General features: G+C 44.6%; 1 protein-coding gene across 3 annotated transcripts; it reads right to left on the bottom strand.

Annotated features, from left to right (window-relative positions):
- Positions 1 to 878: 878 nt before the first annotated feature.
- Positions 879 to 21,247, bottom strand: sfmbt2 (Scm like with four mbt domains 2). 3 transcript variants are annotated; one of them, XM_047015558.1, is made up of 21 exons: positions 21,127 to 21,247; positions 16,444 to 16,616; positions 15,560 to 15,648; positions 14,320 to 14,560; positions 12,429 to 12,449; positions 9,335 to 9,423; positions 8,724 to 8,967; positions 7,999 to 8,096; positions 7,517 to 7,618; positions 7,118 to 7,348; positions 6,776 to 6,902; positions 6,537 to 6,650; positions 6,301 to 6,343; positions 5,543 to 5,610; positions 4,479 to 4,618; positions 3,598 to 3,707; positions 3,243 to 3,418; positions 2,910 to 3,079; positions 2,424 to 2,693; positions 2,170 to 2,298; positions 879 to 1,999 (listed from the first exon to the last, which is right to left on the bottom strand). In XM_047015558.1, the coding sequence occupies exons 2-21, from the start codon at positions 16,532 to 16,534 to the stop codon at positions 1,859 to 1,861; spliced, it is 2,694 nt and encodes an 897-aa protein (XP_046871514.1). In that variant the 5' UTR covers positions 16,535 to 16,616; positions 21,127 to 21,247; the 3' UTR covers positions 879 to 1,858. The 3 variants fall into 3 exon arrangements, with proteins under 3 accessions (XP_046871514.1, XP_046871515.1, XP_046871516.1); XM_047015559.1 differs by having other exon boundaries at positions 21,162 to 21,233; XM_047015560.1 differs by lacking the exon at positions 12,429 to 12,449.
- Positions 21,248 to 22,287: the final 1,040 nt, after the last annotated feature.

Below are 22,287 nucleotides of genomic sequence, written 5' to 3'. Positions count from 1 at the left end.
CGTACCACAGTGCTGCAGTGACCTAGATTTGGGCCTGCAGTGTGTGTGTGTGAAAGAACAGTGTGAAAGTTGTGGTTAACCATTGGCAGTCACAGACACACATTCACACAAGCATGCATGTGCATGTACTGTTGGCATGCATAAAAGCACACAAACCCACACCTGGGTTAAGCCTCCTCTGTATGTGTCCTGTCACACCATGGGCATTGAGACAGGAAGGGAATGAGGGACACACCTGAATATGCATTTGTTGGGACCATTGTGTTTCATTGGGCAGCATTAGCATCACAGTGTGACTGCAATTTACCTCAGGAAGACCAGCCATGGAACTACACATTTAAATTGAACTGTTGGTCTACATTCCCATATAAAAGATTTAAATGAGTGTTTTGTGCTATGCAATCATGACCTATCCAGTTTGTATTCACATACGACGACAGGAGAAAAATCATGCAAAGCAAACGTTTGATATTGGGTTGCCAAGCAACGGAGAGAGGTAGCAGTTGAACAGACCAGCTTTTCAGAGTGACTCAATAGAACGTGTCAGAGTTGGTGTATGTGTGTGCTATTAAATTAATTCAGCTGTGCCGATACAGGAAATTGGTGAGGCACGACTTGTCTTGCAGTGAAATAGACTCATCTAAGTACTGTTTGAATTACATTAAGTACTCACATTGATGTTAATGTGGAAATTAAGTAACCTGTCAGGTGCTGCATGCCCCAAAAGCATACAATGATCTCCAATGTAGGTCTGCATAAACGTCTATTTACCACATAGGAACTCATAGCCTCTGATGACTATTGAAGTCACTGTATAGAAATGGCGGTTTTCACTAAGAAAGGCATGATACCTTTCTTGCACATGCAAAGAAGGACCATTACTATGAAAATCTGTATAAATTTATTTTCTTATTATCAAAAATATCTGCACCACATTTGCATAGATTATATGAAATATATTTTAAGATTGTTTTGAAAACATGGTTCCATAAAAGGAAAATAATTGGGATCAAATAAATTAGCTTGTGATTTCCTGTTCTAAAATGTTTTGACTAGCTAGTTGTTCCAATCTCTAAACAGGAAATTGACTTCTATCTAACATAAATAACAGGAACATCTTACAGAACATAATTATGGAAATGAAAAGAGCTGGATAATGTACAGCCATATTACTACAGTATCAATTCAACTGGTAACCAAACAAGTATCCACATAAGATAGTTCATCTCTTAAATATGCACCATAATAAATATTGCAAATATATTATCGCAAATATATAATCTTAGGTTAATACATATTTTTGTCAATTTCTTATAAATCAATTTAGCTGGAATTAAAACAAAGAGATAACGCTGGGAAAATAAAAGTAAATAATTCTGCTTAAATGCAGTGGCAGTTATCACAAATAGTATGTATAGAACATGAAAATCCATTCGAAAAATGAGAAAAACAATGTTCACAGATCTGTATTCCACAGGGATTGTGGAAATAATTGTAGGAATCCCTTTACGCTGCTCAAACAGATCAAAGATCCTGAAAGTGTGGCGGGTTCTTTTAAGACTTTGTCTGATGTTACTTCCTGCCCTGAATCATAAGTCCATCACATTTTCACTCCGATCTTCCGACCAGCAAAAGGTGAAATCCCAGAATCCTATAGGATTAAGGAGCCTGTACTCTCAGAATTGAATTAAAGTCAACATTCAGAAGCCAACTCTGTTCCACTTCCTGTTCCACTTCCACTTTCTGTCCATCTGACACCTCCAGACTATAATCCAGAACTCAACCACAGGGTCATCTCAGAGCCTCCTCTTCCTCAGAGGAAAGTGGCAGGTAAAGCTTACAGGTGGGGTGCCCAATGTCAGTTGGCAAACTGTCTGTAGAAGGCCACTTTGACCCTCTCTATCTGGTGACACAGCTTGATGGCTGGACCAAGCTTCAGGTCCATACAGTCCTGCACTGTTGGCAGGGTCAGCAGCAGTAAGGCTTGGCCGTCGATGTCCTGGAGAACCACACAGAAACACAGAGAACGAAAGAGGGAGAACAGATTGAGAGTAAGAGAAACAGGGAAGTTGCATTTGGGTTTAAATGTGTGTGTAGGGATAACACGATTTCGAATGGGCGTGAAGGGTTGGGCCCTACTTGGACAGAAAAACAAACGTGTGTGTGTACCTGCTCATGGAAGATCTTGGCGAGGGAGGCACAGTCAGTGGAGGTGATGAAGCTCACCACCTCGTCTACGCTCCACTCCAGAGGGTTCCTCTCCAGAACCAGCTGGCTCTCCTCCTCGCTGCACTCCACCTGAAACAACAAGCCCCACAGCATCACCGCGTGTGTGTGTGGAGAAACGGGTTTGGATTTGTCCTCAGTGAGCATAAGACTTCTTGATACGTTTGTGTCTGTCTGTGTGTATTTGGTCTCCATACCTGCATGTCCTGTCTCTTGGGAGGCTGGTACTTGGCCTGGCTGTAGGACAGTGAGCGAGTGCTTCTTCTCCTGCCCTCAGGGCCGTCTGCTTTGCTCGAGGCTGCGGCCGTGTGAGTGGCCCTGCGTAGCGTGGCGGCGCGCCTCGGACGGCTGCTCGCCACCTCCACGGAGGAGGTGTCCGTGTGGTCCTCGCGCGGCTCCGAGCTGGTGCCTTCCTCGCTGCCCGACTGCATCTCCATGTCCTCGTCGTCGTCATCCTCATCGCTGTCCTGCATGGATCAAGTGTGGTGAGCATGAACAGGGAGAGGTGGGAGTAATAAGCACAAACGGAGATTGAGAGGAATAAAGCGAGTGAGGCAGAGAGAGCGTGTGAGAGAGAAACAGAGAAAGAGACAAAGGGGTGAGTACAGACAGAGAAAAAAGAGAGAGAGAGACTTGAAGAGAGCAGGGTGTGTAGAGTTGGAGACTGGGAGGCGGCGTCGTACCAGAGGTGAGCCTGCAGGCTGGTAGTCCACTGCAGACGAGCGTCGCTTCTTCTGGACAAAGATGGATTTCCTCTTCTTCCTGCGGCGAGCAGGCTTGGCCACGTCTCCCTCCATTGAGAACTCTCCTCCGCATGGCTTGGTCGGCTTCTTCTTCTTACCATAATAATACGCTGAGGATAGCAACACACAACCGATCACACACTCCACCATCTCAGAGATTCTCAGAAACACTTCCAAGCAATTTTGTATTTGCGTGTTCTGTTTTATAGGCACTCTCCGCATTTGGAATTTGCTTTCCCCACACACAAATACAGAAATACATTTTGTCCTTACTATATTTGGTCTTGGTCTGTACAAAGCAGTTCTCTGGACACTTGTCTGTGACGAGGACTGTGCTGAACAGGTTTGGGCAGCACTGGAGCTTCACACACACTTTACGACAAAATTCTGGTATCTGCTCTGCCAGACGCACAATACGGATGGACGAGCGATACGTCTTTCCCTTGTATCTGAGGAGAAGAGAGAAGAAAAAATGATATAATTCTTTGGAAAACTGGAGTTTAACATCCCGTGTAAAGACTATATCTACGCACAGGATGTTTCTTCTCAGTCACTGAATCTGAACCTCCCTCTGCTCACAGAGAGCTTGTGGCCTATCCAGGTCTATATGTTTACTAGGTCTGCTTACTTGGCCTTGAGGGTCTCCTCATGGCAGTCCCAGTGCTGGTCCTCCACCTGCTGCAGCTCCCTCAGGACACGCCCAGGCTTGTAGGCCGCGTTGATCAGCATGCCCAGCACCTAGGTCAGGAAAGAGCACTTCCGGGGTCAGAAACAAGGCACCTCCTGCTTGATATACTGGTATATGACCCAGACACAATAGTGTGATGGACAACTAGTTTGTCCACTGAATGCAGTGTAAAATACTGTTTGTTGAAAGACAATTATCTGTGAAAACTGATGAGACCAAACAATAAGATGACAGACATTTTGATGAATTACTTGAATCTCCCCCTCTCTCTCTCTCTCCCTCCCCATCCCACCCACCCCCTCCTATTGTCCCTCTCCTAACAAAAAATGAAAGAATTGGGATCAGAAGTCAGCATGCTTCCACAGTTACACGCAGGCACACGCACATAATCAGAAAAACAGCATGTGTTTCTACAGAGGCTTTGTGTGTGTGTGTGTGTGTCTGTGTAAACAGGCATGATTGACAGCTCCACACATTAAAAGAAGCTTCTGCTGGCAGTCTGCAGGTGGTTAACAAGATGTCTCAGTCTCTCCTTTTCTCTCCATCTCTCTCCGCCTCTCCCCCTCTCCTTCTGTGGATCCCTCTTCTTTCTGTCTCTCCGGCACTGATTAGGCATGTGCCTTTCTCTGCCCCCCTGGGTAGGATGTTCTACCTCTCTCTGCCCCCCTGGGTAGAATGTTCTACCTCTCCCTGGCCCCTTGGATAGAATGATCTCTCTGGAACTTCCACACAACAGCCTTTTTTCTCCCTCTGTGGGTGGAGGTCTGGCTCTACCTCACTGATGTGATGTCTGGGTTCTGATCAGGCATATGTTAAGGTACCTCTTTCAGGACCAGCGTGCATTTCCCTGGCCCTACGGCTTGAGGCAGCTCGGCGATGCGGCCCTTGTTAAGGTAAGGGCCGGAGAAACAGCGGTGGTTCACAAAGATGCGCGAGCAGCAGTACCGTCCATTGGCTGAGCCTGGAGAGGAGAAACAATGCATCATGGGACATCAGACCAGTGATAGACAGATGTACAAATTATCCAAACAACACTGTGGACGGCTTGTAGCACTACAAATTGGAGTCAAACTGGAGTCTACAAAAAGTAGAAGCAGAATGCACTAACAATATCAACCATCCCTTAGACTCAAGAAAAGAACTACAGGAATGGCAAGAATCAGAACCAAAATAGAATTATTATTAGTTCACCAAAAGTACTTGAGCTAAATGATAAGCATGAGACCCTGGCACAGCAGAGCATTGCCCTCTACCCTGAACCCACACTTGCAGACAAGGGGCACCTGTAATTGTGCAGCTCTGGGTGAATAATTACGAGGCTGTTGAATATGTATGTGCAAGTGGGTGTTTTCTTTTAAAAAGGATCTTCGAAGGAGGGGCAAGGGTCTCATGAAAACAATACCGTCGCACCACCCCCTCTCTACACACACCACACAAACACACACTTAACAATGCCTGTCTACACTGCTCCTAAGATAACATGTGCAGTTGGTCTGCTCCCATTGGCGAGGAGCCCCCAGGAGCCCAGGGACATACTGTGCAGAGGGGATCTCTGATTGGGAAGTGCTACAGGCTGACACATGTTGTTTGTTCATGTTACTGCACCCCCCACAACAGGGGTGGATGATGAACTGGGCCCATAAACACACACACACACACATTTAATATATACGCACATATTTAGTATATACAGACACAAACACAAAAGCAAACATAGCCAAACGCACACACACACAGATAACTTCTGATGCAGTGTGCTGGCTGAGTTTATCACTGTTATCATCATCATCCTCATCATCATCATCATCATCGTCGTCCTCCTTTTCCATTATCATTAATAACTGTAATTAAATAATCTTTCATTTGGACCGGGAGGCTCAATTACCTGTATCCATGGCAACTGGCTGGCAGAGATTGAGAGGGATGGTCTCCACAGGCTGGGGCGGGGTAAACCTGCAAACCAGCAATTGACCAATCAAATCATCCAATAGCAGTGATTGACCAATAATCCAAACAATCAATCCCAGCAATTAACTGCATATATTTCTGTCTTCAGATTTAGCTTTTTCTGGTATACATAGCTGTTCCTAACACTGTCAAACTCCAGTGAAATGGTAAGGTTAGATATTGATGAAAGCCCTTCATAGAAAAGTAAAATGGTATTAAAGGTTTGCTGGGAGGGTTGACAAAGCATTGCTGAAAGTCTCATATTTCTCCTGCTCTGAACAGCCATTTCCTCTTCCTCCAGGCTGCATTTGCCAGCCACTAGTGCAACATGTCATTTGTCAACAAAATCAATCAGGGCTCTGAGGAGGCAATTTAACGATGAACAACTATACAGTGTGTGTGTGTGAGTGAGAGAGAGAGAGAGAGAGATAGAAAAAAAGAGAGAAAAGGGAAAAGAAAGAGAAATAGGGAGAGAAAGAGAGAGAAATAGTGCCCTGGGGGCTTTTGGATGAAATCCACTTCTGAGTCTCCACCTCGGGTGTTTGTGGAGTAAAGAATAGAGATTGTGTGGGGCAGGAAATGGGTAGGCATCGATTTAGTTCTGAGCCAGGGCAGAGCTTCAGAGAGGTTTAGGCCACATGCTTTAAACAGGTTGTAGAAGATGACAGCTGTAGAGTTCTTGAAGAGATGACTTACTGCTTCTCTGGCTGGACTACTGCAATCTTCTTGTGCTGCTGGCCTGACACAAACACAAAATGACAGGGTAAGCTCAAACCGTCCAAAGCATTATCATTTCACTCAAACACAGGCAGGCCAGCTTTATATTGTATCTATGTGTATGTGTGTGTGTGTGTGTGAATGTGTATCTTACTGTCTAACCGTGTGTTTGTGCACGGCCGTGTGTGTGTGTGTGTGTGCAGGGTAATACATACAGACAGGTTTGAGGGGAGAGGTCAGGGGATAACCGTTGGCCTCGCACCACCCTACAGGGAAGATGTCCATGGACTCCACATCCACCAGCCTCTCTGCCAGGGGCTGGGGCAGACCTGCACGCAGAGGGCACAACACACTCAACACTGGATACACCACATCCCTTCAAATCCACGCTAGAAGAGGAGGCGTGTGGACAGTATTCTGTTGGATTTCGCACACAAACACACACACGTCTTACCCTCCAATCGGAGCCACAGCAGGCGGCCCTTGGCTTGCGTGATCTGAGCCACGCACACCTCCTCCAGCCTGTGAGGATTCACAGCCTCCAGCCACACGTCCTTGGAGAAGCCTCTGCTCTGCCACGTCTACACACACACACACAGGCACAGCAAAATCTGAATGAACTAAATGCACCCATTCACCTGAGAGAAGTGTATTTCTAACAGTATGAATAAAGTGTGTGGTGTGTGTCTCCATTGTGCGGGACGACACGCCTACTACAAAGGGACAGGAAGTAAAAGAGGATGAGATATAAGAAAAGGAGAGAGAGAGGAAGGAGGAGGAGGAAGAGCGGACTCACGTCGGGGAAGCAGCTGTCAGGAGCAGCCTCTGCCCCACGGTGCTTCAGGTAGTCCGCCCAATCAAAGTCCTGGCTGGGGTAGGCCCGCGGCCGCTCTAGACCAACCCCGTTCTTCATACACCACTGGACGGGCAGGATACCTGGCGAATCAGCATGGCACACCTGGGACAGGGGTGTGGCCTCGGGGGTTAGGTCATCGACTGTGACCTGGAAGTAGTGCTCATCGTATACCTGCAGAGAGGGATGGCAGACCAAAGAATTTGCAGGGTTCCATTCGAATCCGTTGTGAACACGCAGCATGCAGAGTCCCAGACATCAGTAGGGGATGTGGCAGGATATGGGGTGGTGAGGCTGAGTGGAGTTTGAGCTGGTCTGATGCCAGAGTTCTCCTTCACTCACCCGCGTGACAGACACGGGGCAAATGTGGAGCGGTTCCCATGGTGACACCATCTCCAGTTTCATGCCGGTCTTGAAGGAGTGTTTGGACAGATCGACATGGTCCTGGAACAACCCAGTCACAGTGTTACACTCACAAACGCAAACACACACACTTGTTACAGTTTTACAATACACTCATATACATTTTCTACTTGGGAATAACCGTACACAACATATTTTCCATTCATGAAAGCATGTTGTAGATCACTTTGAGGCACACTGAGAGGTGAGCCACTAGATAACAGCAGGGAACGCTTATCTAACCTACACTGCCATAAACCACATTGGGGCAGTAAACTGCATCCATCCTGATAAGGCTATAAACTTCCAGCGATGATGAAGTCAGAGTCTGGTTAAATTATGTAGTGGACTCCACATAGACCAAACAGCCTCATTGTTCAGTGGAACATGTTGTGGCAGGGAGGGGGGGGGGGGGGTCTTACCTTGAACACCTCCAGTGGTAAAGGTCTGCTCTCTGCCTCGGCCCGCGCTGCTTCCAGAGCCTGCTGCCACTCGGGGGCGCTCTTCAGAACACGCAGCTCTGAGGAGACACAGTCGAGTCACACACGCACACACACGCTTCATCAAGTCGATGACATGCAAACTTTAGTTCCATTTTCAGCTTTCAATGGACAGGAAACACCATCTTTCAGCAACACAAGCTCTTTATAGCACACACTTTCATACACCCAAATACAACACAAGCTCTATACAGCCCACACTTTCTTAGAGCTTAGAATGACAAAGAGAACTCCCACCCAAGTATTGACCACCTGCTAGCACAAAAATGATGCTAATTATTTCAGATAACTCATGTTTCGGTCATCATTCGGTTTTCAAATAATACTGTAAAATGTTATACCTGGCAGTCAACAGCATAATCAGAAATACATGCCTATGACGTAAAAGCTACATGTGACCTGGATGATTTCACACCACACAAGGAAACACATCTCTAGAGAAATACGGGAGTGAATAGGAGCCGTTCCATTCACAGCTGCACTTACAGGATCAGCCAGTTTGCAGGGAGAGGGCTGAGGGGGGAGGGAGAACTGCCAACTGTGCCGTTTAGAGGGGGTGTTAATAATGCTCATTATAGTAGCGCTATAGCTCTCTTTCAGAACTACAATCCCCAGGCACTATCATGGTGCTGGACTGAAGGTCTCACCGGCTGGAGGCTGCATGGAGAGACTGTTTTCCTGGGCCCAGCCTAGCGGGCGAAGCCGCACGTCCAGGTAAAACAGCCAAGGGCTGTGGGAGTCGTCGTCGAGGCCGACGTAGCGCAGATGAAGCCTCCCACCGACGTTCTGGGTGACGCGCACCGCCCAGTAGAGGGAGGGGTCCGTGAGGTCACAGAGCTCCATCACTGAGCCCTCCACGATCAGATCCACTGTGTTCTTACCTCTCAGGGGCTGAGATAGAGAGAGAGAGAGAGAGAGAGAGAGAGAGAGAGAGAGAGAGAGAGAGAGAGAGAGAAAGAGAGAGAGAGAGAGAGAGAGAGAGAGAGAGAGAGAGAGAGAGAGAGAGAGAGAGAGAGAGAGAGAGAGAGAGAGAGAGAGAGAGAGAGAGAGAGCAGAAAAAGAAAGCAGAGTGAGAAGGCGTGAGGGAGAGAGAAAGAAGGAGACAGAGATACTGTTGTTTATACAAACCTGGTGGCTTTTTGCGTATAAGATAACCCAACCTAGAGATTTAAATGTCTGATTGTTTAACCAGAGTTCAATCACATGTATACACAGTCACACTCCCTCTTTCACATGTGCACGTGATAACAATGCTCACCCCCTCTAACAGGTTAGCTGGGGCCGTCCTTGAGCCAGTCAGATCCTGGATGAGGAAGTCTGTCCAGTCGCTGTACTTATCCTTGATGGCTGGATGAGAGAGAGAGAGAGAGAGAGAGAGAGAGAGAGAGAGAGAGAGAGAGAGAGAGATTAATTAGATGTGGGTAGTAGACAACACTGAAAATACATTAAACAAGTTTTAACATTACAAATGTTGGAAGGAATTATTCATTTTGAGCACTGAGCACTAAGCGTGCACACACACACGCACACACACACACAGGTGTTCTGTAGTGCCATCTTCAGACTCATTCAAACTGCCGGGTCCCTGTTCATTTGCCTATGACATGTTTGTTTATTCCACTTCCTGTTTCCCACAGTGCAGCAGCGATGTATAATTCATGCTGAGTTATTATGGGGTTTGATTTGCCTTTGATTTCACGCTGACTACCCATAGATACACATGCACCAACTGCGGAACAAAGAAATGTTGCAATCAAGTATTTTTCAGTGACAGCTTGGCAGGGCTTTTTCAAAACAAAATTTGAACACAAAGGATCCAGGTGATTGTTTGAGCTAGTCCTAGCACAAATACAAGTGACCTATATTCCACTTATGAGAGTACGCTGCTATGCTAGCAAACCATGTGAGTCATACATGGTGAGCATGGAAAGTGACTGTGCTCTCTGTGTTGCCAACATCTTGCTTAAATACATGGAATGCATCAACTACTACAGATAACTGAACCTTGTAAGTTATCTGATGTTTAGCTGGCTGAGAGATTTCCACTGGAACTTTCCAAATCATGCTTTTAATATGTACACATTCCTGGTAATTTTCCGCAAAAGGTGAAAATACTTTTTTGAACAGCAAAGGTCTCTTATTTATGGTGTTTTTTTCCTGTCAGGTGACTTTCTCTGCTCACCAGTGGCACATGCGTGCACGTGGATAAACACATTCAGCCCACAAGAGCAGTCCTGTTGATCTTACCCTAGCAGTCTCGACTGTTGAGTAGTGAACAGAAATAGATCTGTACTATTCTTACAGATCCTGACTAGATTAGCCATCAAGCCACCTAGAATAGCATGTAGAGCAGGGCAGAACGCAGGCCTTGTACTGCTTCCAAACTTCCTCCTCTCTCTCGTCTTCCCTCAAAGAGCCCAGTCTGGTGTTTCTGTTCAAAACCATCTCTCTCCGGGCTGAAGGCAAAAGTCTGACTTTCGCATTTACAAGCCCTCCATAATGAACCTGGAGGACAGCCCCTCCCCCCCTCCCCCCCCCCCCACAGTCCAACATGCAAAAAGAAGGGGCAGAGATCCTGCCTATTTGCATATCCTGCAAGAGTCCATTGGGTAAACTGTGCTGTCCGAGTGGGATGCTGGCTCATTAAACGATCATTCTCTGTCTAACTATCTGAGGGTGGTTGTGGCCTTGGAACACAGCAGTACAACAGATTATAATCAAGGCTAATGGGAGCAAATTAGCTTTCATTCTCTCAGTTCATATCGAGTCATTATTTCACTTGCTTGATGCAGCAGTAAGACGTCTTGCTCCAGGGTGTAGTGTGTAAAGAACAATCCATTCAAACCGAAAGCTCGTATTTCAACCGTCAATAAGCATCTATAAAAGAATTGCATTGACACGCACACTCACGTAAACTGAATGCTTATTCAGTTTGAGTGTTATTGCTACAGTAGCCTATATACACACACACACACACACACACACACAAAACACACACGCACATCTCTGCACTGTCATAGATCAAATCTGGTGGGCCATTTTATGAGCAGGGAAATGTGATGATGTTAACTATTAACGATTTTATAGCTGTGTTCATGAGGAGACAGGGAAAAATTATAGATGCATGAAATATGAATTACCCTAGTGCAGTGTTAGAGATAAGTGCTGTGAATTTACTGTCCCTGGAGAGAAAAGAAAAAGGCTGGGGGATTGTGTGTGTGTGCATCCAGAGGTGGGTGGGGGTTTCCAAATGAGAGCCATGATAATAACGTGTGTGCAAATGTAAAGTGAAAGTACAATTCTGAGAGAAACAATGTCATCTTGAAGAGAAGTTGAATCTGCTTTAGTAGGCATTTCAAATGAAATATGACCCCTCACATCCCTCCTCCCTCACGTACACTAATATGTACACTTCCCAGAGCTTTTGTAAATTCAGTGGTGAGGACAGGGAGGCGGGGTCATTTGGGTATCAAATCAGCTCTGTTCTGCTGTCATAGAACCTTGCTAGGTTTGTCCTTCCTGACTACTCACCGTTTACTCTTTCAATGTGAGGGACAAGACACACACACACACAGACACACACACACACTCATACCTCTACCAGCTGCATGTCTAGCCGGGGCTATCGGTAAGGAGTTTGGTGAATGAACTAAATGAGCCGCTATAGTTGTGAGACACGTCCTACTGATCACATGACCTCCACTTGTGATTCCCTCGAAGCTCTTGACACATGCATGTTGTTACTTTGTAATGTCGTTGCTAGTAAATATAGACCATTCTGATCATCAAGATACTGTTCAAACCAAGCACTTCTCATTATTATAATTTGTTCATGTAATGCACACACAAGCGCACACACAAGCGCACACACACCCACTCACATTCAGTATCAGTATATGCAATGTAAAGGCAGATCTAGAGCTGGGGCCTTAGTCTGGGATTGACCCTACTGTATCGACCAAAATGTTAAATTATTACCAATAACCCAGCTAATCAATACCCATTTGTACACCATAATCAGGGTGTATTTGTGTATATGTATGTGTGTGGAAGCTCATGTCAGTAAGACATGTGGACATCTAAATGTCTAAACACTCCCATTAGAGAAGGGAGATAAGAAGAAGATAGGAAAACATGGAGGAGCATGCAGAGGGAGGCAGAAGAGTAAACTCTGAGGTAACTTCCTGTTAACAGGCGGACAGACAGGAAGGGGAGGAGGAAGAGAAGGCTGAGAAACAGGAAGCACACATGCATCTCAGAGTCAGTGTTAGCAGTACGTTGCTTCACATGAACCACTGGCCAATCAGGCAAGGCAGGTTTAGTTAGTCAGAGAGTCTGATAGGTAAGCTTACCTTTTCTTAGGTAAACGTTATCTGAGAAACAAAAAGAAATAGGTGTAACTGTAATGAAGAAATACACACACACAATGACAAACTCTGTCTCTCTTTCTCAACACACACACAGGCATAGTTACGCAACCACACACGCACACAATGTGATACAAGAGCCTTGAAAAGTTGCCATGGAAGGAAATGCAGTGTAATTGGATATGTGATCTGCATACAGTACGAGAAAGTGAGGGATCATCATAGTTTGCTTTTTCCTAGTAAACTCATGCAACATAGTGATCTTTCCAAAGCGCATACATACATCCATGTAAAGAGCCCTATCGAGCCGACTCAATCCACTGTTGTTATCTAGCCCCACAGACTGTCAACTCTTCCTGTTATCATCCATAGTCCAGTACGTTCCATGTTCATGCTCAAGGTCTGATGCTCAGTGAATAACCCCCCCCCACACACACACGGATCTGTCCCTTCAAACCCCTCCGCTCACTGTGAGTGCCTGAGAGACCCTGAGCGGAGGCAGACAGACTGGGTGTGGGAGTCAGGACGTATGGAGTTGGTGTGGATGGTGAAGACACACCTGTCACAAACTAACAGACTACGGTAGTTCTAATTATATTATGAGTCCAACTAGTAGTTCTATTTCCTGTAATTGATACTGCTGTATCTGATCCCGGCATAACGTGCTGGGGTACTTGTGTGCATAGTAATGCGTGTGCTTATGAAATATAGATTACATTTTGGACAAGCCTTGAACACTAAGGGGTGAAAGAGGCAGACATGTTGGACACAGATCTCTGAACCTTGAGCAAAGAGTGGAGCCACTGCTATTTACCATGTCTAATATGACATGTGTGTTTTTGAATTGAGTGTGCGTGTGTGAGAGAGTGTGTGAGTGTGTGTGTGTGTGTGTGTGTGTGTGTGTGTGTGTGTGTGTGTGTGTGTGTGTGTGTGTGTGTGTGTGTATGTATGTATGCATGTTTGTTTGAGTAAGTAATGGGATTGAGTAAGGGACTGGCCTGTTGTTCCCCCTCCACTGTCACCTCAGTGCAGCGTTAGAGCTTCAGCGTTAGAGCTTCTGGCTGTTGTGGGCGTGAGTGCATGTTCTGTTTGACTGTGGTAAAAGGTCTTCTCCATCAGTCATGACATCATATGGTTTCTTTCATCTTTATTATGGTGACCCACCACAACAGAGATATGGCCATTAAAGTAACAGACATTATAAGTGAAACTAGATCTTAAAGAATCCAATGAAGACTATGACCAATTGGGTGATTATCCATTACTGAACATTGATTAACATGTAACCATTGCATGTAAGTGAACAGCAAGTGAAGTGTCTTTTGTAGATGTTCAGTCATGGCTGAAATATGAAAGTATGCTGAAGGTTTGAGTGTGTGTGTAATGGTGTGTATATTATAGTGTTTTTGTTTTACAGTGTATGTATTATGGTGTGTGTGTGCTACAGTGTGTGTGTGTGTGTGTGTGTGTGTGTGTGTGTGTGTGTGTGTGTGTCATGGTGTGTGCATTATGGTGCATGTGTGTGTTATGATGTGTGTTAGGCAGAGTGCAAATTATACAAAGACAATCGGGGGGGGGTCAACTTCTTCTCCAGGTCGTGTATCGACCCCCCCCGACCTGTAGACCCCCACAATCTCTTATGTGGGGGTCCAAGTCTTAATTAGGGGGGTCAGACCCCCCAAACCCCCCCGTAATTTGCACCCTGGTGTTAGGGGGTGTTTGGGTGTGTTATGGTGCAGCTGTTAAGGTGTAAGTCCTACGTGTGTCATGGTGTGTGTGTGTGTGGTAGGGCAAGTGTGTTATAGGTTGTCATAGTGTGTTTGTGTGTGTGTGTGTGTGTGTGTGTGTGGGGTCACTAGCGTGTCAGTTGGTTTACCTCCTGGTGGCATGAGAGTCTTGCTGTTCTGGGCACACCAGCCCACAGGGTGGAGCTCTGCGTTCATGACATCACACCAGAAGTCAGCCTTCCGGTCTTCTCCGTAGCCGCTGAAGCGCAGCAGCAGCAGCTGGCCACAGGTGGTGATGATGGTCGCCACCCAGTAGGTGTCTGGGTTACTCTTATTGGCCACCTCCAGCTTCATCCCTGGCTGAAAGCTGCTCTGTAGGCTGATCTCCACCTGGATGGACCAATCACAGAGCGTGTGGTCACACAGGGGACCGTCCTGTCTGGGGACTTAGAGAAGCTAGTTTGGGTTGAGGTAAAACTGATGAAATGAGGATTTGCATAGCAAATAGAGAGAGACGAGAGGGGCATGTCTGTCTAGTCTGAATGTGCCACATATATTATGTGTTTTGCTACAGGCAACAGCACACACACACACAAATCTAAACCCATTACATAAAACACAGCAGGATGTACAACTCTAAAACACACACACACACTCCCACACAGAGGCTGGACTGCCTGTAGCTCTCTTATATAACCCGAGTGATACAGCACATTTGCATTGTTGTAGCAGGAAGTCATGAGGCCATTTGCATTGTTGTTACTTATAAGATGTTGGCCTTTTCCAGTGACACAAGCTGTGTGTTTGCTGTGTGTATGTGCATGAGACTGAGGAATCACTGTTTCAATTTGTCCAAGCACGGCGCGAGAGAGAGAGAGAGAGAAATGGAGAGAGAGAGAGAGAGAGAGAGAGAGAGAGAGAGAGAGAGAGAGAGAGAGAGAGAGAGAGAGAGACTGGAGTTGCACTCTAATTTATTTTTTACTGGGGAAAAAATCCTGGTCTGTTTTTGTGACTCAATCCACTTTTCTACCACATATGACCTCCCTGGGAGTCCAAGAAGACATCTTTACCACTGAGGAAGTGGACAGCTGGCCTTCCTGGTATTTGATTATGAGCATGTACGTCATGAGAGACAGTATATTAGTCTCTTCTTTGCCGGTGGTTTAGCTTGGCAGTGCTGTGATCTCAGAAGCAGGTGTATAAGCTCTAAGTCTGGGAGCCAGTCTATGTTTAACAGCATTAGCTCAAGCCTAGTCTGGGCCCTGCTCGCTCAAACATACATGGTTAAAGGATTAGTTTAGATGCCACTTATTCCACGACAGTATTCGCAGGAGAACTCTTTTATTGTGTTGATATGTAGGGACACCCATGCGTGCTCACGTCACTCACGTGTCTGAAGGACGTATGAGGGGCGGCGGTGGCCCCCCTCTCCTCCAAATACTCCTCCCAGTTAAAGTCTGCCTCTTCCTCCATGGAATCTGATTGGAGGAAATCAGTCAGTCATCAAGACCGAGGTCAACCTTTTGTTCGTAGCACCACTTGAAAGATTTGAAGAAAACACTTATAAAGGCTGTATTACGAAACGTATATGAATAAATAAACACGACTTGTATTATATACACAAACACACAGTCTTTATCTACAATCCTTAGATTATAAAGGAACTGAAATAGGAACAACGCCTTCTTCTTAAATCCCCATTTGGGTCACTTGAAAATGTATCTGGTCCTCCGAGCGAGTGTTTGTGTGTGCGTGAGTGCGTGTGTCTATGTGTTCTTAGTCTAACGCAATGCCACTGTTTCTTCTCAAGGTGAAAATTGTTCAGTTTGCCTGTGGGACACTGATACTTGGAAGGTATAATGTGTCTGCCAGTGCGCGTGTGTGTGTGTGTGCGTGTGTGTGTGCGTGTGAGTGTGTGTGTGTGTGGTAGTCTCTGGGGATTCTACCATGTGAGTATCTCAATATGATTGTGTAGGCTTGCTATTCTCTATTCCACAGAAGAGTAGATGGGTTTCTGGTGTACTATGACATCACGAATTCTACTGTTCTAAACAGAAACAACAAACCCTAAAAAACGTTGACAGAAAATTTCCCAAGATATGCCAGCATTCCCTTTCTCATCAGCCCAGTTCCTGTTCTGCTTTATCTGTGATTTGAACTCAACTCAACCAATCTGTTGATATGATAACCAGACAAAAGGCTCTGAACAGAAACTAAAACAGACACACATTTCCATATCACAGGAGGTAAAACGCCTAGGGGCAAACCCTCACCTGTGTGAACCTCTTCCTCTTTCCCATTGGTTGGACTGTAGGACTTTCCCGTGTTGAGGGCCAATGGCCTGTCCTGTGTTTGGGAGTGCATCCTGGTGACTTTTAGCCTTCAACCTTTGTCCCCTGTCAGTCAGCAGATTCCTCCCCCTTCACTGCATCTCCTTCAGTCCCGGCTGACACAGAGAGGGTGGGGGCCAAAATAGTTAGTTAGGAATTTCAAATCAATATCCAACTGAAATCAAACCGTAAACGAATTCAACCTATAACAGTAGATTCCATAAAGTCTCACGTTCTGTTAGCCTTAGCTAACATAGTTTGATAAATGTATCTTAGGAAGGTTTCTGGAAACACGGATTGACATTTGATTCAACTCAACCTTTAGTAACTCATTCTCATTTTGCTTGCCTCTTTGTTTCCAAAGCATGCATGGATATCAGCAGCATTGTGGGGCTTCTGCCATGCTTGTCTCCGCCCCCACAATGACTCACTCTTCTACTTACCCCCCCCCCTTTCATCAGCCCAGCAATTAACACTGACTCAAAGAACAGACACTCATGGATGGCCTTCAGTCAAATGAAACCACAACAACTCTGCAAGTCTGCATAAACAGCTTTCAGCTGACAGTTAAACTATTAGCCTATAAAACTCACATATCTCTTAGCTGGTGCTCAAGGCTGAATTCTAGTATGGCGTCACACCCCTCTGTGTGGAGTCTGAATGAGGATTGTATTTACTTTACTGTAAATACTTCATTAGTGGTATGGCTGTGTGCTTGCACTATCTACATGGGTAGTTGCTTCATCTGCCAAAGTGAATGTCCCCCCCTCCCTCTCACAGTGATCCAAACACACATCCATTGCGTAAACAACAAGCTGGGCTAATTTGACTCACATGACACTGTCCTCTACCCCCAGCCCCCAGCCCCTTCAGTCTGTCCTCTACCCCCAGCCCCCAGCCCCTTCAGTCTGTCCTCTACCCCCAGCCCCCAGCCCCTTCAGTCTGTCCTCTACCCCCAGCCCCCAGCCCCTTCAGTCTGTCCTCTACCCCCAGCCCCCAGCCCCTTCAGTCTGTCCTCTACCCCCAGCCCCCAGCCCCTTCAGTCTGCCTACACACAGAACTAGGCTCCAAGACCAGTTTACTTATTAGTAACATCTAGATACTCCACATCTTTCTTAACTAGATGAATCCTAACGCACTTGTGCAGTCTTTGTCAGACAGAATTAAATATGTTTTTAAGATTCTCCTGTTGTTAGGGCAACATCTTCTTTTCTAAATGTACACAAGTTGTAATATAATCTAATGCTATTAACACTTTAACAACCATTTGCTAATTTAACAATTTGACACCTTTTGAATTCAAAGACTTCATCAAACAGAAGTTTCCAACAAACTTCAAAAAATACTTACAATATACTGAATATAATGAAATAGTGTGAGTGTGTGTGGGCGTGTGTGAACTTGTGTAATTATGTGTTCATGAAAGTGACATACCCATATAGTATGTATATGGATTTGATGTAAAAAATGCAGAGATAACCATTGGAGCTTACTAGTGTTAGCCTGGCTGCCAGCCCACAAAAAATGTGGTCGGGAAATTGGGTCTGGAGTAGCTCGGTTTCCCGAACAGGAGCTGTTCGGACCAATGAAATTGTCAGGGCGGGCTATATATGATGATGGACAGATGATCAACAGTAACATAATCAACCACTTCACCAAAGAGCCCCATACTCACAGCCAAACGGAGAGCTATCAGACTCATATTCTGACTAGAATTATGAATATGGCAACGTCAGGCTGTACTAGTGCTACACTATGATGGAGAAAAGGTTGTTTCCTTAGGACTATAGGATCTTGCTAATCAAAATATGAAGATAGTTTGGGTTAGTAGAAACCCTTATCAGTGAAATATAGTTCTGGCTTGTTTGATTATATCACTCTACATGAAACCAATGACATCAAAAACTGTTGTCCAAAGGTATTCCCTTGATGACAACGATGGTGTTTTATTCCTCCCTTAATTCTGGAAAACTGTTTGCTACATCTGGAACTGAAAATTGTCCAGTCAGAAAGGATATGTGTAACATCTCCTCAATAATAATTTTCTCAGCCCCAATGTTTCCTAAAATTGAATAAAACAACAATGTTTCCATGACAGCAGATGGTGGACTTGGGTTTGGACCATCCCTGTCCACTGCAGACATCAGAGCACCCCAGATTGAACCTTGAGGATTATCCCAATCTGGGAGTTAATCTTAGGGCCCAGGTCCGCTGGCCCTGGGCCCATCAGCCTCAGATTGAGCAGAGCTGGATCTATTGATTAGCACTGGTAACCCGTGGATACCCCATGCTGGTTTTTGCGTTTCTGTAAACCCCAAACATGAACCAAGATTTAACAGAGAATTAAGAGATTAACCAAAACTATTTGGTCAGAGGGGATACTGTCTTTATCTACTATCAACCACAGTTTGATAGAGACTTTTTGTTGTTAATGCAAAAGTCAGAGAACTTAACCTTCTTTGGTTAAGTTAAGTCTAAATCATATATGTTTGGTCACTAACCCCCACTTGGTTAGAAACAGTATCTGAAGCATTCTCAGATCAGCTGACTTTGATAAAGGCTATGTGCAAACAACTGACTGGGCAGCCCTCAACACACACAGGCCCAGAAGAGCCTACAGAAGCCACCTCGGGACGCCCTCTCATTATTACAACATCAGGGAATTTAAATAAGTTGTCGGGGAAATGTAGAAACCTACTCTTGTGCTCTAGAACACAACAATTTGTCTTTTTAATCTCGATCAGAAAGGGGTAGGCCGAATACATTTGTAGCATAACTTTATAAACGCCTCCTGTTGTGTGTCCTCGTCTGTATGATAGATCATGACACGGTGCTCTCCCATCTCCGCGGGCCTTGTGTTGCCCGTGAAACTGCTGAAGGGTAAAGGCGCCAGCGGTTACCTATGACAGCGAGGATTAATGTGTAGGCTTCACCGAGGTGTCTCTCGGTGGGTAAACGAATTTGGCAGTCAACGTAGAGATCTTTTTCTACGTATCTCTCATAACCAATTTTTTAACAATATTAATTTGTTATTCTTTAAAACATTGACAGGACTCGTACGTTGACGTGTTGTGCTGCACAACGGATGCTGTGACATGATGCGCTCATGGCGCAAGTGTAGGCTACAAAGAGGAACCATGTGTATGCTTTATCAGTATCAGGCCCTTTTAACTAAGGAACATATTAACCTACGGAACACTAGACATGTTATTTCAGTTCAGAAGGTATTCAGTATCCGATACGATGTGTTGGCTTCTGTTAAGACATCGTCACACGTATTCCTTTAAGAGCAAATGGCAACAAGCAGCCCAAACGGTTTATTTATTCATTGCTCATGTAAGAATCATTGTTCAGTCCTAAACATGGTTTTATTGTCTTTACTCATTATGGTGCTGAATTTAATCCCGGAGAGGAATCCTCGGCAATAATGCAAAGCTAAACCCCGGATTTGCAGACCGCCCGCAAAAAAATTAAATGGATACGCGTGGTTTAACCCAATTATCAACTTCACGATACACATTTGGCATTGCCTAATGTCGGACTTAAAAAATGACCTTGCGTAATTTTAGTGTCTAATTTAGCCTGACATAGGCCTATGATGACAAATTAATGTTTAAAGAACTGTAGCCTACACGTAGGCCTGCTGCTTCAAATAATTCTGAAGAACGATCATAGAGGTTCTAGATCTAAACTGCGAATTTTGATAAAGTGAAACAGGAAACGTTGCTACTGCACATAAGAGATAGGCCTGCGTGTGTAGCTGATCGGTGTATGTCTGTAAAGCAGTCCGTCATGACTATTTGGCACTCCACTGATGTACTTTGCTCACTCAAAAGTATTGCAGCGGAAAAAAACTCGAACAGTGCTGCTAAACGCTCACTTTAAATTTAATTCAGTAGAGGTGGTTTATAGGTATCAAAAGAAATAAAAACCGACCTCTTATGTCCGATCATTGTATTTTTTCCTCATTCAAAGCTTTTATATGCAGTTTTTACACACTATAACCCGCCATGTTGAAAGTGGTTTGACATTTGGCAATGCCCGGTATTTTCCGATGCCTGTGCGCACCTAAGTGTGGAAAAACACATGACACACCTACACGAATAAAATAAAAATAGGAAAATGCTGAACGAATATGTTTAACTTACTCGCATTAGGCAACACGAAAGAGACTATAGCCTTGTCAAATTTCACCGTTTTGAATGGAAAACACACAAAAAAAACAGGCCGGTTGTGACCGGTTGAATTGGGAACATTTGAGAAGGTTAAATGAAATGAGTTTTTCAATACACAAGGTTGGCAATAAAATACGTTTATGTAGGCAAAATAATCTTTGAATTATAAAGCAGGTATCAACAATAAAAAACATGACAACGATATCAAAAGTGCCACGAAGCAACGTTTTGACCGCAAGTGACAGCTATAATTACGCACGTAAAACACTTTGAACAACTTGGCTCATGAATGCACTAGTATTTCTGTTTCTAGAGAAACAGCCTCGGAGCACTTCAAGGTTTTAGCCAGGGAAAAAACTCTCTCGGAGGATATTTCGTCGACAAAACGACGTCGTTGAATTCAGAGACAACGTTATTGCATAAAGAAGCACATGACTGACACCTGTCCTACCTTAATGACGTTTTTTTGAATGTAATTTGCGAGACCTTTTTCGTTCTGTGGAACCCGAGCGAGAGACGTCTTTCAGCTGCTGCACTCGGCCAAATCCTCGTTCCAATATGGCATCTTTCATCTGCGCATGTCCAAAAAATCTTCTGATTATTTTCAAGCCAACTCCTTCATTGACCTTTAGTGCAGTTGCAAAATTTGTTCGAGCCAATTATAAATAGAATGCCAAAGTCCCCACCCCCAACAACTCTCTTCTCTCATGACCGAATAACCATTGTAGCCAGAAAAGCGTCAGTCTAAAAATCACAATAGGCTACATCATATTGATGCCAACTACAATCTCTTAATCATGTATAGTGGACTATTCAAAATACATTGTTTCAAATGAGACGAGGTATTTCAGTTGAAACACCTCTGTTCACATGATAAATTATGAATACTACGCGAAACGTTTCAAACAATATTATCCATGTCGTCCATAGCCTATTTCGACCGATTTACTCCCAGCACGAGGAGTTACACTGTTTGTTTTTGGTTTTTCTGGGTACAAAATAGGCATATTGCATGCGTTTCTACAATAGGTTTATATTGTTACCATGTGGTTTTAACCTTCTCTGCCACTTTTAAATGACCTCTTGAACGCAGCCTAATGTTACAGGTTTGTGCATTTTTTATAGGCAACTGGATAGTAGCCTATAAGCTTTAACACTTAAATGTATAAATTAAATGTACAGATATATTAAGAAAATAATCGTGTAAAGAAAGTCATACGTTTCACATTAAAGTTGATCCAAATGTTTTTCTTGTATTTTAGGCTACCCTATACTTTTCAGAGAAGTAAACACATGGGAGACTGTAACCGATCTGAATTTAACCGAATAGTCCCTGTCTTGATGACAATATTTCACACAGTTTCAGCTAAATAATTAAACGCCGGCTGAGGACTTTATCATAATAAAATGTGATTCGTCAAAGGCTGCATAGGTTCCCTCTGTGGTATAGATTGTCCATTATACCACGTCCACATAGGCTACATTGGGATGAAACACATGTGTTTGATACATTCCTGTGATTTTTGTCACTGTAACCTCTAGTCCACAGACATGGCTATAATTGAAACCTATTCTAACTCCTCGTTGTAAAGTCAACACTATCCTCTAGTGG

This window comes from Hypomesus transpacificus, unplaced genomic scaffold (assembly GCF_021917145.1).
Source record: "Hypomesus transpacificus isolate Combined female unplaced genomic scaffold, fHypTra1 scaffold_304, whole genome shotgun sequence".
Lineage (NCBI taxonomy): Eukaryota > Metazoa > Chordata > Actinopteri > Osmeriformes > Osmeridae > Hypomesus > Hypomesus transpacificus.
This window is presented reverse-complemented; position numbering and strand designations above follow the sequence as displayed.

Excerpts from the sequence above, each read along its gene's own strand:
- sfmbt2 (XM_047015558.1), bottom strand. The coding sequence starts at position 16,534 with ATGCACTCCCAAACACAGGACAGGCCATTGGCCCTCAACACGGGAAAG. Across the intron at positions 15,649-16,443 it reads AGAGGAAGAGGTTCACACAG|ATTCCATGGAGGAAGAGGCA; the intron begins GTGAGGGTTTGC and ends TCCTCCAATCAG. Across the intron at positions 2,694-2,909 it reads AGCCTGCAGGCTCACCTCTG|GACAGCGATGAGGATGACGA; the intron begins GTACGACGCCGC and ends TGATCCATGCAG.